The sequence below is a fragment of the Phyllostomus discolor genome, chromosome 3 (assembly GCF_004126475.2).
Source record: "Phyllostomus discolor isolate MPI-MPIP mPhyDis1 chromosome 3, mPhyDis1.pri.v3, whole genome shotgun sequence".
Classification (NCBI taxonomy): Eukaryota; Metazoa; Chordata; class Mammalia; order Chiroptera; family Phyllostomidae; genus Phyllostomus; species Phyllostomus discolor.
The window spans coordinates 52,403,731-52,422,239 of record NC_040905.2 but is presented as its reverse complement, the minus strand read 5'-3'; the positions used below and the strand labels follow the sequence as shown (position 1 = coordinate 52,422,239).

Sequence of the window (18,509 nt, the reverse complement as noted above, 5' to 3'; positions counted from 1 at the left end):
TAAAATAAAGGTCTTTCTAACAGCAAAATGGCAAGAAAAGTAACTTCAGAAAATGAAAACAATTTTTTAAATTGAGTTAATTTAACCCAATGACAAAAGTACATTTTGCACCCATTTCACTGCACCACTGACCAGCTTTTAGAAAATGGTGATCATGAACCCTCTTCTGACCGTAAATAGATCAGACTTACAAGATATCAAAGAGAAGTTTCAGTCTATTTGAAAATAATTTCATCAAAAAGATTCTTTGGTTTGAGATTTTATGGTTTCTTTGTTCATTCAAAAACAAGCAAGCAAACAAAATACAACTAGAGACATGGAAATAAAGAACAAAGTCATAGTAACCAAAGGGGAGGGGGAGGGGGAGGAGAAATGGGAAAGAAGGGGAAGGGTCCTCAAGAAACATGTATATAGGACCCGTGGACAAAGCCAAAGGAGAGTAGGACTGAGGGTAGGTGGTGGGGGTAGGGGAGAGGTAGCCGGGGGAGAGTGGTGGGGGAGAAATGGAGACAACTGTGCTTTAACAACAATTAAAAAAATAAAATAAAATAAAATGTTCAGAAACCTCTAAATTGATTCTCATAATTCTTAAACTAAATGTCAAGTGCTGAGCTGAAACAGGTTTATGTCATTATGCTCTCCATGGAGAAAAAAGTAGCTCTTCATCATCCTCCACACAACAACACAGGTAATCTTTAAATGAAGTAAAATATCCCCTCAGTTTTGGCTTACTTATTCCATGTAACTGGCTTTCTCAGGTCCCTTTTCCATTCAGTCCTCCTCTCCGGACACAGTACAGTGCTGGGTGCCGGGCGTGCAGTGAGAAGAGCATTCAGACTTGAACTCACAGATGTCTGGCACAAACAGGGCTACAATCGGTGCTACACACTGACAAGCTGGTGAGAGAGGAATGAGGGGAGGCACCTAGCTTGTGTAAGCGAGGCCTTGAAGGAGTCATGAGAGCTGGCTACGGGACCTGGTGGCATTCCTCGAGGTACACAGGACATCAGTAAAGGGGCAGATAGTGCTGGCTCAGGGGAACACTGCCAAGATTCCAAGCTCTTCCCTTCCCATGGTGGGACCTCACCATTCTGACAGGTGTCTACTAACATACTACTTCAATTGCCAAGCATAAAGTAGAGGCAGAAGAAATAGATGACATTAGCTCTGCAGGCACAAAAAGTTGTGTGGATGCCTTCCACCTGGATTTATGTATCCATTGCCTCATGTAATAATGTTAAATAGTAGATGTTTAAGGAATAACATTATTTGGCCACTTTGGTGTTAGACTTTTGGTATTAATTAATATGTCTTAATTTCTATCCATCAAACTATTAGACTTTATGTTGTCCAAAGTATCTCGCTTCCAAATAGCAGTTCAATTATCACCAAAGCTGAACTGTAAAAATACAGTCTGCCATGTCTTTGACTACGAATATGGACATTTCTATTTGAACTCACTGTGAAGCTGGCCCTGGTGTCACTGCTTCAAGGCTGGATGGGCTGCAAAAAGAGATCGTCAGTGTATGAGTTGTAATCGAATTAAGAGTGCTGGATCAAGGCTGGTGGGATGAAAGTCCCCAAAATGTCCTAAATCTTACTCATATCAAAAACTAAATTTTTTTGCCAAACATACCTAGATATTCAGAGAAGACATCATTACAAAATGCAAATAAGCAAGATTCGGCATCCTTTTTCTCTGAAGGCTGGTGCACAGACCTCTGACACTGCCCTTGTTCTCAAGAACCTCAGTCACCACACTAGTCACCACACTAGGGTGGTGCCCTGTGCGTACTTCGCTGACAGACCTGAAGATTGTGTCCTTAAAATTCACTTTTCTAGTTATAGACATTTTAGTGAGACCGTCGTTATACTGCCAGAGTGGCAAAGATGATGTCCACTCTATCCTACCTGTAGGGTGCTAATGGCAGTGAGGTCCTTGGAGGTGTTCACAGAAAAGATGCTTCTATTCTAATCACAGACCACGAAGTCGTGCAATGTACTCAGCTTTTTTAAAATTGAAGATGGTGTTTGTGAGAGTGCACATGTATATACACACACATGACCCACCAAGGAAGTGTCCATGGCACCAGGGTGGTGTCATAAACAAGGCGGTGAGCACTCATGGTAAGCAAAATGCCATCTGGCTTCTTTTATGTAAGTCTTGGGGGGAAAAGCTTATATTCATGTATAACACAAGTCAGAGTTTTAAGATCATAGTAGCTTCAAGTTAAAAAGCCTAAATTTAAAAAGGCAACAAAACAAATACAAAGTTTCTTTTTTTGGAAATATAAGGACAATTCAAAGTAGGTGTTGCTTTTGTTTGAAAGCAAATACAAGCTTTGCCACTTACTAGATGCGTGACCTTCAGCAAGAAACTGCAAAATTGAAAATATTTGTCGCACAGTGTTATTGCAGAGATTGCATGAAGCATTGTATGCACAGAGCTTAGCATGGATAACACTTGGCAAGTAGTAGACATTCAGTCAAAACATTCAGCTAACATTCAGGATTATTGTTATTTATAACCCCACATTTGCATATGTAATTTGGTCCTTAGAGAATTAAATAACTTAACTGAATGAAATGAGCCCTTGGTGGTATAATTTTTAATAGTTTGGTCTGGAACTAAAGGAGAATTATAAATTTGTGCTGGTTCACCCATTATTTTATGTTTGTGTATATAATTGTCCCTATTATATTCTAAATTCCAAAATGGTCACCTTTAGTATATTTGTTCACCGAAAGCATATTCTGGGATCAAAACAGGAAATCTTTGTTAAGAGTATTCCATGGTCAAAAGTCAATACCATGAAAAAATAACCATTTCAAAAAAGTCCTCAGAGGAACAAGCCAGTAGTGAACTTCTGAAAATATGATAAGTGTATCAGGTAGAATTTTGAAGGCGACACTTCGTTTTCTGGAAAAGTTCCTCACTTTGCTCATCCACCATCTTTCTGTGGCATAATGAAGAAGAAGAAAGGGGTTAAAGGAAACATGAAAAACTGAAGCCATAGGCATCACAGTACTGCCAATGTTTAGAGGGGAGAAGAGTGCAGGCAGGTGTTGTGGTCCCCAGAGAGGCGCAGGGGATGTGGAGAAATAGAGCAAATAGTGCGTTCGGCTCTGGAGTAGAAGCTGGCTGGCGAGGACCTCCAGGAACAGACTCAGAGCTCTTTAATAAGTATTCCAGGGAGTCAGGCTTTCCTGGAAAAAACAAATTAGTGTGAGAAGCCAGTACTGTGCAATTTCAGTTTTAAAAATAGCCAAGTATTGTGAAGGCTGCTGTGTGCATGAGAGAAAAAGAAAGCCCTTGTTAATATTTGCCTCAGATTCCACATTGAAACAGAGCAACCACACTGAAACTCTTACTGGGCAGAAACTGCAAAGGTCAGAAGGTTTGTATCAATCACTTGGAATGACTTTTTGCTCCTTCCAGTGACGAAGTTTGAGGGGTAGGTGCTGTCCCCTTTTATCAGTCGGTCTTGCAGTAAAGGACAGCCGAGTGATGGCTCTGCCTCTCTCACTTAGGACCAGAGCTGCTCCTCACCGTCTGCTTCAGCTCTTCATTTGCCTAATTGCACTGTGAGGCTGGCAGGGACTTTCCCTGCGGCGTGGCTCTGCTGACTGCAGAGACCCTACCTGGCACTCAAAGTTGGTGCGTCAGCATTCTAGGTGGAAATGAATGAAAAATCAATCAGGATGACTGCAGTGGTAGGAGGTACAACTCTAACCTAGTTTGTCCATAATTTTCAACTATTCACCATAGACCCAAGCAGTATTTAAGATGGTAAGTGAATGTGTAACGAATGTGCTGCTTCTGTTTAATCAGTCTTTTTTTTTTTGTCCTTTTTATTTGTCCTTTTAGAACAAGCAAATCTAAACTGCTTTGGAAGCCACATGGAAAATGAATGATGATGTTAACTTTCACGCAAATATTCTTTATTTGCCCTTGTTTAACATTCTGTTCCTAATTAGACTGGCTGATAAATATCTATATATAGATACATAAAATTTGTGTAATTATCTTATACTTCAAATTAAGAGGTTTAAACAATTTTTAAAACTCTATTATATCCTTGCCACACGTCTTTGCACCTTGCTATAACTCTGTTATCAAAACTATACTATCTTAAATTTTACAATTCTGCAAAGATAGAGTTAAACACTATTTGGACTCTGGCTACATAAACGAAACTGGGATTGTTCAAAGCTGCAGTCTTCAGCTCCCAAAGACAGCTACAAAACTTTCTGGACAGATTGGGTTAAATATTTTTACAGACCCATTCTATGATGATAAGGCGGTAATAAGTTGTGCAGTGCAACACTCCAAAGGGTTCCAAATCTCACAAGCCTCTTTGTATGTGATGCTCTCACAGTGAAGAAGAGTCTTGGGCTATAAAGATGAAGAGCCTACTTCTTCTGGTGCTGATTTCAGTCTGCTGGGCTGATCATCCTTCAGACAACTATACCTTAGATCATGGCAGAGTTATTCACATCCAAGGTAAGAAAACACAGGTTCTCTTATGAAAGTCAAATGAATTTCGAGTTACTTAGAGTTGAGATGCTTGGTTAGTGTTTCTTCATTTTAGTTCTGCTGCATTGACTCTCTTGTCCTTTCTGCTAATTGGTGAACATGTTCCCTGGCTTTTGAATGCTATAGCATTACAGTAGAGTTAAGAATTGGGGACAATTAAAGTGGAATGACTTATGAATGTCCCACTACAGGGAGTTGATGCAATTACTCAAGGCTTTTTAGTACAGTTGATCTCTTTTAAGTAGAACAGAGGGCTTAAAGTTTATTTAAATGCAAGGCAATGGGGTTGGGGTTGCGGGGAGAAATAGGAAGTAAAACTTACAATGTAAGGTCATGCTATTAAAGTAATCATTTTAGGAAAAACAATGTGAAAATAAAAGTCAGGCAAGCTAAGGCTGAGGAAAAAGCAACTTACCCTGTTATAATCTCCTTTGGTAAATATTTAGTTCCAATAGACCAACACTTTGCCTCTGCATATGTCTTTTCAGCTCAGCTGATTCCTAAGCCTTAGAGCTGTAGCAAGATTTGGGGCTGCAGTACAATGCAGCGTTTTGCTCAGTCCCAGCCTCAGATGAGGGACATCCTGTACTAGGAAAGCTAAGAGACTTATGCAATTAGGAAATGATAGTTCTAAAGGAGCTTTAGCTTCTCTCTTTGCCCTTGTGTGCTAAATAATTAAAAGAAGTATTACATAGTTTAACAGTTTATACGTATGATGCTATTAATTTTAGGTGAACTCAGTCTGGGGACCAGAGGCATTATAAGTTTGCTAAGAGATATGAAACATCAAGTTATATCTTCAAGGTCAAAAGTGTAGTCTCAGAAAACTGCATCCACTGTTGAAAAGTATGACTTGTGAAGGTCAAATGACAGTGTAAGTCTGGCTGGAAGCATTTTCCTGTGTGTATTATGACTACCCAAATAGAATTCTGATTTGACGATAGCTAGCTGTTTTAGATACATCTCTCTCAGCTCTTTTTGCTTCCAACAGCTTTGTGTTTTTCACTGTTGGACCATGAAAAGGAATTACACAATCATAAATTTTACTATACAAGCTGCTGACTCAGCTGTTTTTTAAATGTGTACAGTAGAAGAATCAAAGCTGTTTCCCAAACACTATATTTACATATGCAGATATCTTTTTTAAATTTGATCTTTATTGTATTTTTTCCATTTAGACCCATCGTAACCCCCTTCCTGCAGCAACCACCATACTGTTGTCCATGTCCATAAGTCTTTTACTGATGAGAAATAACATCTTTTTAACATCTAGTCACAGAACTCAATTCAGCCAAAGTTTAATGCTTACTCATTATTAAGGATAGCAGTTTTAAAGCTGATTTAAAATAAACTTTAGCTGTGATTTCAAGTTATTATTAGACAAATGCCTGTTATATCATGAACTATGTATAACCATTTAGTCTAAGTTGCACCCAGAGTATGAAAATATTATTTTGGAAGTGTATTAACATTTTAAAAATTACTCTTGGGGAGCCTTTAAGTCAGATTTAAGTTTTGTCAATAGGGAAAACTTCTATGGCTCCAGCCTTTCCATTCCCTTACACTCTGTTGGAGTAGAATGCGGAGGAATTTCTGGCATGAGGTATCAGAATACCCAGATTATGCATACACTATCTAGCATTTTTAAAAGAAATAACTCAATAGTTCACTTCATTTTAATTGTAAATTGATATTCTTAGAAAGTTACTCATAGCTTTCAAGTAATAAAACCACAAGGCCAGAATTTTGCCTAAGGAAGTTAATACTAAAATGGGATTTGGATCAGGGTTATGATGCTGGCTAGGTCCACAAGTCTTAATTTGTTTTAAAATTGCTCCAAATACCTGTTCTTGTTACTTTCCAGCTAATAAAAAGTTTTCTTCTCCCTTTATGACAGCATTTAGGTTGAACGCTCACATTCTTCAGTCCTTCAGAGAAACATTTCCAGGCAGTCTGACGGAATTTCCGGTTGTCTTTCATATGCAAAAATAAATCACACAACATAGTAATCACTAATGCAGATAACCTGCATTACTTACTTTAAATAAGATTATTTTACCGTATTTAAACTTTTGTTTATCAAGCATGGCCCAGATGAAGTTTAAAGAAGCTGAAACCCTCATAAAATTTTATAAGAATTTCGCGGTCAGATGATTTAGTGAATCTGACTCTCAGGTTCCTGAATTGTGCTGATAAGCAATACAAGCTTTCCTTGGTAATAGAAAATTGTTCAAAATTCACATCACTGCAAAAACACCGTTTCTACCTCCCACTTTTCATTAAACCTCTACGCTTATACTCTTAAGTGGGCAGGCCTAAAGCACCCCAGGAAAATGTGCACAGGATTCTCCAGTTCTCCTCAGCTGCCTTGGTTCAGTGCTAAGTTCCTTGATAGTGTGATCTTGAGTCTCATGCAGGAGTTACCTGATGATTTTTCTGAAGGCTTCCTCACAGTTTTGTTGTGGGAGTGTCTATAGATATATGGACACAGAAACATTTAATCTGTTCTTTTTTTTTCCAAGTGAGATTATTGGGAAAGAAAATGTGAGTGTAGATCCCTGTGCAAAGGGTTTCTGGTGAAAAGCATTTTTCCAGTTATAAAAAAGAAAACTCTCCCAGCTTCCCATGAAGACACAGCCTTAGATAAAAAAATGCACATGTACTAATTTATTTTTTAATTATATTATTGAAGCAATTTGGTTACATAAGAAAGTGAGCTTTACTTGTCCATTGAGTAGGCTAAAATGTTCAATTAAGATATTAGGTTGTATATCATACACTGTCCCCGATGTAGGGGATAGTAATTTCTTCAAATATAGATGCAGGAAGAAAGAGCTGCTGTTAATACTGTCTTATAACATTCTCAACTTATGCATTACATCTCTTGTTTCATGATATGCCTAGTCAAACAGCCTCTGAATCCTTTGAAACTTGAGACCATTAGGAAGAATTTTATATGGAGTACCAAGTCACACAAAAGTGTATTTTTAAAAATATTTGGACCAGGTCCAAAAGTTCTTTCTGTAGACTTTTAATTACATGTAGAGGTTCAGAGATAATAGATATACTTTTTAAAAAAAAACACAATGTTTAAGAAGACATTTACATAGATAGCAGAGAAATTATATGACCATTTGCTCATTAAGCAGCATAAAAAGCAAAATAGTAATAATTATACTAAATACATAACTGCTTGACCTTATTCAGGTTAGAGAACCAATGCTTCCTGTCTCTGGTGTTCAAGTGCAAGTCTTCTGAAGACAAGTTCAAGAGTTTTTCCCCTAATGCCACGTGGCTTTGGACTTAGGCAATTAATCTCTTCAAATCTTAGTTCCCTTATCTATAAAATTGAGCATAGTCACTGTTTATTCCACAGAGCTTTGTAAGATTACATTAGATACTATTTGGACAAGTGCTTACTACTGAGCCTGGCACACAATTGGCTTCCAGTAGAAGGCGGTTATTGTTGTCACGTTTGTTACTTCCTCGCTGACCTGGGAAAGGAAACACAAAGGCTGGTGGAAACGCTCATGCTTCTCAAATGTATTTGTTAACAGAACTGTAGTTCTAATGAACTAAACATTTTATAAATTGCCTTCATTCTTCTCTTTAGTTTCACAATTTAAAATGTCCCCAATAGTATTAAACATTACCTGATATTTTTACTTTCCTTGTAAAAAACAGAAGCTTTCAAAACTTAAGTAGTTTTCCTTTATTATGCTTACAAGGTGAACACAGATAAGCTAAATGTTATTCTTTTAAATTAAAAAAATAAGACTAATAGAAATTTTTTTCCCTTCTATTTAATAAGTAAGATTTATTGTCATTTTCTCAAAGATAAAACAATAATTTTTAAAGAAAGAAATGTCAGAAGTATATCTCTATGGGTAGAAAAAAGAATGCATATGTAGAACCCCTGGCAGAAGTGGGCACTCCCCACCCAGTGGGTTAATTTCTCTGTTCTGTGCATCTCAACCTACTCCTCTGTTCCAGGTTAGAATGTCTTACTTTGTGTTAAAATGGCTCTCTTTCCTCATCGGATTGTCAACTTTGTAACACCGTAGCTATACAGCAGTGCCTAGCACATAGTAGGTGTTTAATATGTATTTTAGTAATATGTAATATGTAGTTTGTTAAATAAGTGAATGAATATAGTGGGATACATCCAAATTATTGCTATCATAATGAGCATTTCTTAAATCCCGTGGCATCCATGGCATTTAGCAACACAATGACACATCGCATAGGCTTAATGAACACTAATTTGATGACTGCCTTCATTCTAACACTGACAAAAGTTAAACCATAGTTTACAGAAGGGCTGTCCAAACTTTTGGTGTCTCTGGGCCATGCTGGAAGAGGAAGAGTTGTCTTGGGCCACACATTAAATACACAAACACTAATGAAAACTGATGAGCAAAAAGTCCACGGGTTGGAAACCCCTGGTTTACAGAATTTAAGAACTTAAAAGGACTTTAGTGTGCAACATCTAGATCAATATGCCATTGTACAAATGAAGAAATCAAGACCCAGAGATTTTGTTTCTTGCCCCAGATTGCATGGCTAATGAGGAACAGTTTCCCTCAGCTAATCTCCTACCCTTCTTCCAATTTGGGCTTATTTCTCAGTTTAAGGAATTTTGCCTGACTACTGCACTTCCCCCTTTTTCTGGACTCTGAGTTTTCTCACATCTTTGTTTCTTTTTCTCTGTAGAACTGGCTGTTAACTTTATTTTCAAGTAATCGTTTCTGTGCATCTCTGCCACAAGAACATAGGTCAGCCCCACCAGGGCAGGGATAGCTGATGTATCCCAGCCACCTAAATCAGTATCTGGCACATAGTAGGTGATCAGTACATGTGCATTAAATAAGTCCAGGATCAAATTCCATGTATTTTTATCAATTCTTTCTTTCTTGTAAGCTGACAGGGTTTAAATTTCCAAAGTCTGCATATGATTATTTTTGTGTCTTTGCTTCACTTTTTCTTTTATCACACTGTCCTAATTAGCTTAAAATACTAAAAAAGTTAATTAGATGTCAATACTTCAGTGAGATGGTTCTATGTAAACAGAAACCTAAGTTTAAAGGATAAAATAATTTTAACAGATAAAGTGACCATCTTTATGGACTGCCCAGAATACGTTGGAGACAAAGCATACTCCAAAACCAAGCTTCTTGAGCTTCAGCCTCTTAACAACTATTTATTTGGCCTGCACACATAATTGAACAAATAAAAATAAATGAACATATAAACAATAAATATACAAGTGTTTTAAGGGGCAAATGCTGTGAGAGAGCCCCAAGGGGCTTGTGGGATGAACCTAGCTGAGAAATAGACAAGGAGCAGGAACCAGTCACATCAAAAGCCAGGGATAGAGCATTGCAGGGAGAAAGAGGAAGAATTCTCTGAGATGGGAATAAACATGTTTTCAAGCCAGAAGGAAGCTGAAGGAGCTGCAGCCTGTCATTGGACAGGGTGTGGTTTCAGACAAGACTGGAAAAGTAGGCTGGAGTGAGACCCTAGTGCTTTGTGTTTGGTTTAGAGTACAGAGTTCAGATTTTATTCTGAAAATGGTTAAAAGGGTTAGAGCAAGGGGACAATGTGGTTTGATTTACATGTACAAAAGACCACAGTGAACAGTGGATTATGGTGGATCAAGTGAGTAAAGGTAAGGGGAATTTTAGGAGGGTCTTGAGGTAATTGGGTGAGAAACCACAGTGCTGTAGACCAGGATGGTAGCAGATGAAGGTGATCCAGCTGAGGGGAAATGCAGGTACAGACAGCAGCACTTGGATGTAGAGAACAGGGGGAAGAAACACAGTAAACACACCTCCTAGATTTTGGCTTGAACAAATGGATAGATGATGGAAGCAGAAACTAAATTGAGGAAGATTGGGAGAACAGATTTGGGCAGGGCTGGGTCAGGGGGGACTTCAGTTAACTATTTGACGTCCAATACATGACTGGCCGGTAGTTGGATTTACTAAGTTTGGTGTCCAGGAAAAAAGTGTAGTACAAGGAAGTTTTGGAATCATTAGTACATAGTGGTATTTATAGCCATAGGACTAGATGAAGTCACCTGAGAAAGAAGGCAGTGCAGATGAGGGCAAGGAGCCAACCTTGGCCTGAGATTTAGAGATCCTCAACACCAACAGGTGTGGAAAGGAGAAGGCACAGGTTCCCAGATGCAAATGCTTCCCAAGTCTGACTTCTCATCATTGAAGTGTGGCCATTTTTTCTCATATATTTTTTTTACATCTAAGTTATTTGCAAACATCTTAAAATAGGGAATTTTTGCATTAAAATCTGCATTTCTAGTGTCTGTTGAAAAATTTAAAGATGAGCTATTCTTCAGCCTGTATTCCCATTGGACAACATCAGTGGGAGATGGTTCCTGCTTTGGAAAGGGGGTTGTCCTTCTCATTTCCAGTGCTCTCAGGACTGCAGTGCCCTTTCCACTCCCACAGCCTTGCACACCTGAGCATTTCTGTTTGACTTACCTTTCATTTTGTTTTCAGCACGAAACTTAATACTTGGCACATTGAATGCTGTCAATTCATAATTGTTTATTAAATAATGAATCACAGGATCCCTTTTGCCTTCAGGATTGACTGTGACAGTATTATTTTGATGTCTTTGATGCTAAGTGAAGACATTAACCATATATAAGTATAAAATCAACCTTCCGGGGTCCAGCTTCGGTGGGTCTCCAAGTCCCCAAAGGAGGAATGGCTCAGGTGAAACAAGACACCGGATGAGGTGCCAGAGGACAGCCAGGCTCTCTAGACCTGACTGACTCACTGAGAAAAATCAATCTTTATTTTTATAGGGGAGATTATACAATATTCAATACATAATATGATTATTAAAACAGAAATGGCTACCATAAAAATAACTTCTAAAAACACAGAAGGTTTTACAGATGAATCATGTTAAACAAAGAAATAACCGAAAAGTACAGGAAGTCCCACAGATCAACCATATTAAACAAAGGTTACTTGACCAAGAGGGTCATTAACCAGATAGCCAACGAAGCCATACGAGCACAGACTTTCAAATACTGATTATAATTAAATATCTACTAAATTTCTATAGATTGGCCTAAATCAAAGGGGTATAAGGAGTGATTTAAAAATTAATTATTGTTTATAGAAGTTAGATTGTCTAAATTAAATAAATGATTTTTTACCTAGATCTATTAACTACATATGGGGGGGCATATTATGTTTCTATGTACTAAGATTATTATATTTAAATTAAAACTTCTTCCTCCTCCATTTACTGGTCCCATCAATAACTGCTCCTGCCCAGGGCACGGGAAAGGCAGTGGTTCTAATAAATCTTAAGCTTTTGAATGGTGACTCCTGAAACAGTCCTAGCAATGGCTTCCTTCAGCATTCTGGCAGTTGGTCTGCCCATAGTTTAATTTTGTCCTTAACTTCCCAGGTGAGGGAAACAGGCAACATTAGGGTTGCTAGGGGTATCTAGTTAGTAGTCAGCAAGTCATTTCATGCAGAATCAGAGGCATCGTGCAGAGTTTTTTGTTATAAAGCACAGGTGTCCAAAAATCTCACCACCTGATGCTAATAGGGACAAGCATACAGGAAGAGATAGACAGGAGACCCAGCCACAGCCACCTCTGCTGTGCAGACGCATCTCATCCAACCTGACTGTGTCAAGGGTCGGTTGTTGGATGGCCTCCAACACCAACTGTGTCCTTTCTGCAAATTATAGATAACTTGACCTTGTACTTCACCGCAAAGGGGAAGTGGTCTGAGTGGAGATAAGTAGATTTGCGATATACCCCTCTACCACATAAAGACGTTTCCAATAATTAAGGACTGTGTGGTTAATTACAGCCTAATGAAAAAGAATGACTCATGCTAATGTTTTGATTTCCCCATACCTTTAGAAACAAGCCTCCATTACAGTTAAAATCCTGCACAATATGTTTATATTAAGAAAGTAATTCACTATATTAGTGAAATATTCTATTTTATTTTCCAGTTTACTTTCCTATAATACATTCATTAATCTCTCTATAACTGTGATAACCAATTTGCTTTATTCTAAATCTAAAATAATAAGAAATCTATTTCTTTTTCCATAAATCTTTGATAACACAGAAAAATTTAAATTCTGAAATTCAGAGCAGACAAGTCTCAGTTGACAAAAATACTAAGATCATCTCTAGTTCTGGGACCAGTTGTGTTGGACTCACCAGTGACAATAATATTAATATTACTGTGTATGATACACAGTAGAAAGTATACTACCTGAGTTGTGTCACTTAGTCCTCCCCACGGCACTGTATGAAGGTGGTTGTCCTCACTGAGGTTGAGGGAGGTTCAGTAGCTTGCCTCAGGTCCTATGGTTACTGAGAGGGAAAGCTGAGATTCAAACTCAGGCAGACCAGTTCCTGTGCTCCTAACTCACACAGTAACCATATAACCTCATCTACACCTTTTCTTAGAAACTTTTAAGGGAAGCACTGGGTAAACTGGCCATTTTATTCCAGTCCATGAATATAATTGTGTTCCAGAAGAAATCAAGTCACAATGAAAAAAAAGTTTGGTCTTGGACCCCAGGGAATTTTTTCCTATAGGCCACTGTAGTGATTCTTTATAGGAGTTGGTGAGGTGGGGGTGGGTTGGCAGCTGCAAAAAACTCACTACACACATATCCCTGAATGGTGATTGTCTGGACCCCCCAAGGAAACTGAGGAGGTGGCAGAAAGCAGTTGGATTATATAGACACAAACAGATTTTCTTGAAAGGCTTCTCAGGTGGTAGTCCTGAAATGCACTCTTATTTTTGTTAAGAACCAATGGGTTAAGAGAATCATTAAGAGCTGACATGTTTTGAATTTGTCAGGAACCAGTAGTTTTTAGGAACTGTCTCTAAAGGAGCACAGAAAAGAAGGCGATGTGGAAGACAGAAGCTGCTGCATACCTGGCACACTTGCGAAGCTCGGTAGCTGTTTGTTAGTAAGAGCCAGCTTTTCTGGACACTCACAGAATGTAAGGCAGGAGGAAGTCGGCAATGTATTACCTCACTTAATCTCACCAGGACCCTGAGAAGGAGGCGACCCAGCTCTGTTTTGCTGATGAGGGAACTGAGGCACAGAGAGGTTTAGTGATACAATATAAGGGGCATAGAGCATTTACATAACCAATAAATACTCACAGTTGAAAAAAATAGATGAAGTAATAATGAATGTGGGAAGATTTAAAGCCCACAAAGAGCTTAATCAGCAGAACAGAACTCAACTCCCTCATCATACTTCTTCCTGGTAGAAAAAGATGAAAAAAGAGAATTAAGAAGACAGAATTTTTTTCAGGATATTAACAGTTTCAGCTTTACCTCTCAGAATGTTTTTTTATTAAGCTGGGTTCAGTTGATTCCCCCCTAGGGCTATTAGAGGGGGCTCTTGATGCACATTTCAATCAGAGAAGCTCACCTTTTTACAGAAATATATGGCAAAGTTTTGTCTAAAATATCCTTTGGGGAGAAAATTTCCATACTTCTGGAATTTTTTTTTTCAATATGTATTGCCAGAGTTCAACCTCTAGGCTGTAAAATATAGTAATAAATTTGTTCTTCAATTTTTACTCTGAAATTTGCATATAATAACATGGTATGCATTCATTGTCAGCACTATCCAAAACAATACTATATTTTGGTGCTGGATAGTTTCCCATTAGAGAAACAATTTAGCTTAAGGCACTACCTAAGAAGATGCTGCAAAGAAATTGTAAAAGCATAATTCTAGGCAATTTGGTTCAGCTGTAGATCGATAGAAAATAGCAAGGCACAAACACTCTACAAAGGTTAGAGAGAAGGCAGGGAGGTGGGGAGCAGGGTGGATGGGAGGAGTGAATCCTTGAGGCCTGTGAGACCACAAGGCGGGGTCACAGGTGGTGGAAAACGGCCCTGAGCACTTGACAGCGAAGAGCAGTCTTCACTTATCCCATTTTCAGCGTTGGCTTTTCCCTTTGTAGTTCAAAACTAGACACCAGTCAGGACATTTGACAACAGTATCTTTAAGGAACAGTCTATGAGATAAGTTTTGGATGTTTTAAAGACATGTTTAAAGAGAACATTTTTATTAACAGAGCAATAGGTCTTCTGCAAAAAAAATATAATCCTTTAATTTATCCTTCAATGATAGCCATATTACATAATTACAATCTTGGCTAAGAGCTCTTTAGCATATTTTCTGGAAATGTTCTAGATAAGGTTTTTTGGTTTATTTATTTGTTAGTTAAATTCCCTCAAATATTTAATTTATTTTCCTACCATTTTTTTTTAGTTTGTACATAGGCGATACATTCACATAGTTTAAAATGTTTTAAATGTGCAAGTATACACAGTGAAAGTCTCCCAAAATTCCTACACCCAGACATCTACCTCAGCTTTCTACAGGCTACGAAGGTCATTAGTTTCTTGCAAATCCTTTCAGATATAGCTTATGCATGGATACATATTTCTTTTGAGTTATGCAAATGATTAAAGGCATGACATACTCTTAGAGCAGAGTTTGAACTTCAGATGAAGCAAAGATGGGCTAGGGACAAATCCAAGAGGATTTCAAACTCAAAACAAGTAGGTGAGGGCAGAAGGCAAAATGGACCCTCATTAAACTCCTCTCCTGCCCTCTTTAGGTCTGCCCTTCCTGAGGCGCTGAGTCATAGAGAAACTCAGGGTCCTTTGCATTTGGGGGTATCTGGGGAAGAAATGAAAGCTCTGCTTCTGGCAAATTAAAAGTCATCAGCTCTCCAACAGGACAGTAAAGGCTGGATGGAAGGTGGGGGTCGGGAGGCAGTAGGGTCCAGAAAGAGAACCCTCATAAAGTTTCTGATGCAAAGCTGACCAGACATGTCAGAATTATAACCAAAGGATGGGAGCTTCTGACTCCAGGTGAGCAACTTCATAAAAAATTACATTCGTTCCAAGCTGAGAGAAACAAAATAATTATAAACAGTTAAATGTTAATGAGTAAGATACTACATTTTTTTCATTTTTTCTAAATCACCCTACTCAAACGGAATATGTAAGGTACAATGAGAGACCAATGCTTACATTATACTTTCTTTTAAATAGTCTTTAGTATGTGTATTTAATTTTTTATAAAGTGTTCTCATTTTAGAGCTGTGTAACTGTATAAAGCAAGTAGCAGGAATCCATGCCTACTGCTACAGCGAGTGCAGGCCCTAGGCAGCACAGCACAGTCCATTGCGGTCGCAGACACTGCGCGTGCCAGGCGCGGTGTTGCTGAGGGAGGAGCCCTGTGAACCAGACGCGGCGGGGGAGGCAGAGTGACTATTTCCAGTAGACAATGCAAGCACAGCAGTAAGGACACAAATCTCTTTTGGCTGCTCCTCCTCAGGCAGGTTTGGCTACCCTAATGAAAGTAACAGCTTTCAAAGTGTTAGTCTTACACACCCAAACCCACCACAGTGATAACAGATGTCAGAGAAACAAGGACCTATTTTTAAAACCAGTGCGATTTTTTCAAATGACTCACCGTGGAGCTAACAGTTGAGTCTCATCCTCCCAGTTTGGAATGGCAGGGAGAAATAGCTTTCTGTTCAGTGTGATGAAAAGTTTTGGAAATAGGTAGTGCTGGTGGTTGTACAACATGGTGAAAGTAATTAATGCCATTGCATCATACACTTACAAATGGTTAAAATGGCAAACTTTATGTTATGTATATTTTATCACAATCAAAAATTCAGATGGTGGTTAAGGAGAGTATTTTTAATGTCCTAGTTTAGTACCTTATTTAGCCATGTTATATTCCCCAATTCTTTGTTTTTTTGTTTACATTTTATTGATCTACAAAGTTCAAAAGTCTGTAGGCTACTTCACCTACATGCCAGTGAGCACGTAACCAACCAAGACTGGTTATGTGCACAATCGACAGTTTATTTTGAAAAGAAAACTTGGATCTGTAGCACCTTCTCTTCTTTTCTGTTACCTGTGTATTTCTCGACAAAGAATGGGCAAAATAAAAAAGGGGGCATTACATTTTTAATAGAACTAAGAACAATAGGTAATAAATAGTCCAATATCATGTTTCTAAATTGTTTTTCTGTAACTAATTGCTTTTGTTCTATTGTTTAAAAGACAGCATCTAAATTATATGGCAATATAAAGATCACTTATTTGGTCATGTAATTGCTTTTATAATTTTGTGAAATTGAACAACATCCTGGATTTCACAGCAGAACTTGTAAAGTAATAACAAGACCCTGCTGTTTCCCCTGGAGACAACTGTGGTCCATGAAGGGCATCAAATCTTTCAAGTCACTGTCATTGAAACTCATTAATAGAAATATGAAATTTCTGCAACTTCAAAATTGAACTTAAAAAAATTCACTTTCCAAATGAGTATATGTATACTGCCTACTTTTATTTTTTTTTTTTTGCATTTTAAAAGGAAAACAAGCAATACTCGTTCTTACTACCAAAGTTTATTTTTATTTTTTCTATTTTATTTGCTTTGCAACTGAGCGTCGATCAAACAATTTTGATTTAAGCATAAATTTCAAACTGATCCAGGTTTTTGTGTCCAATGATCAGATGCAAGACTTCTACTGGACAAGATAGTGCAAAGTTTGCTGTCAGCACTCCCCATTCCCTTTTCTAGTCTTTGTGCCTTTCGTCTTCCTCTCCAGCTCGGTTTATTTCCTGGGTGATCCCTAGCAGGACCACCTTCCATAGTGAGTCTGATAAGACTCTTAAACTTGCCCCAGCTGGTGTGGCTCAATTGGCTGGAGCATCATCCAATAAATCGAAAGGTTGCAGTTTTGATTGCCAGTCAGGGCAGGAGCCTGGGTTGTGGGTTTGTCCCCAGTCATGGTGTGAGGCAACCGATCAGTTTCTTGGTGTCAGAGTTTCTCTTCCTCTCTCTCTCTGTCTCTCCCCCTCTCTCTAAAATCAGTGAGCATGTTCTTGGGTAAGGATTTTAAAAAATTAAATTTAAAAAATTTTCTTTAAGAATCTTAAACTCTTACACTCAGTGTTCTCATGACATAGACCTGTTGCTGAAATGGCTAAGTTCTGATAGAGCCTGCAATAGAAGCCAGAGCTCCTGACTCACTGTCCAGTGCTCATGCCTACATCTTACCTGTTCTGCAGCAGGCTACTCTCCATCAGTGTTCAGTGCTCTGTAATCTGCACTGTGGATCTGCTATGAAAATGAGCAAACAGAATGCAGTATTCTCAGCAGGCTGTGTTAGAGGTTCAGGTTAATGATTAATGGCTCTCAGTCACTAAATATGTTACACATTATACATCTTTCTCAGGATTTTTTGAATTTCAGTCAGGGACTTCTGGCATCTATTAGCTCAACACCCAGTCCCCCCAAAATAAAAATAAAATGGTAGAAATTTATACACTCTGGTAGGCTTGTATAAAACCTTATTTTGTGGAAAGACTGGATTTTTGTGTCTGCTCCCTTCTCGACATTACACCACATAAGTCATCATCTACTCACGATGCTGGAGTAAAAGTAAATAGTACCTAAAAAAACCATAAGCTTACACTTCCAAAGTACTACAAGATGATTTAGAGTTAACCACAAGAAAAAATTAGAAGTCTCAGTCCTTTGCACAAGAGTTTTGATCTTTGCTTTAACTCTTTAATTTATGAAACACTCAGCTCTTGTGTTCATTCTGGAATACCTTATGATTACGCCCAACCATACAATCATTTCCATGTTTCCTGTACAACACAGGTGGCATTTTATGTACTTTTTTACTCCACAGAGTTCAAAACTTTATAATTAAGTGAAACCATGGAAGGTTAATATATGCCAATATTAAGCTCAGTATAAGGCAGTGTTATATTTGAGAAATACTGTGGAAAATCTATGCAGTAGGAAGAGTTACTAGTGAATGGATGCTTACTTTGGGTCTGCCATTATTTTAAGTGTTTTATGTGTCTATTAAGTCAACTCTAGGAGTTGT

The 18,509-nt window shown here is 38.2% G+C and overlaps 1 protein-coding gene across 2 annotated transcripts in view; it reads left to right on the top strand.

The window, feature by feature from the left end:
• The window catches only part of HAPLN1 (hyaluronan and proteoglycan link protein 1), a 69,933-nt gene that overhangs the window by 37,276 nt on the left and 14,148 nt on the right, over positions 1–18,509 (top strand). For both annotated transcript variants that reach the window (XM_036020497.1, XM_028522702.2), the window contains exon 2: positions 4,380–4,504. In XM_036020497.1, coding sequence (XP_035876390.1) covers positions 4,405–4,504 — 100 coding nt within the window. In that variant the 5' untranslated portion in view covers positions 4,380–4,404. The remainder of the gene's footprint in view (positions 1–4,379; positions 4,505–18,509) is intronic.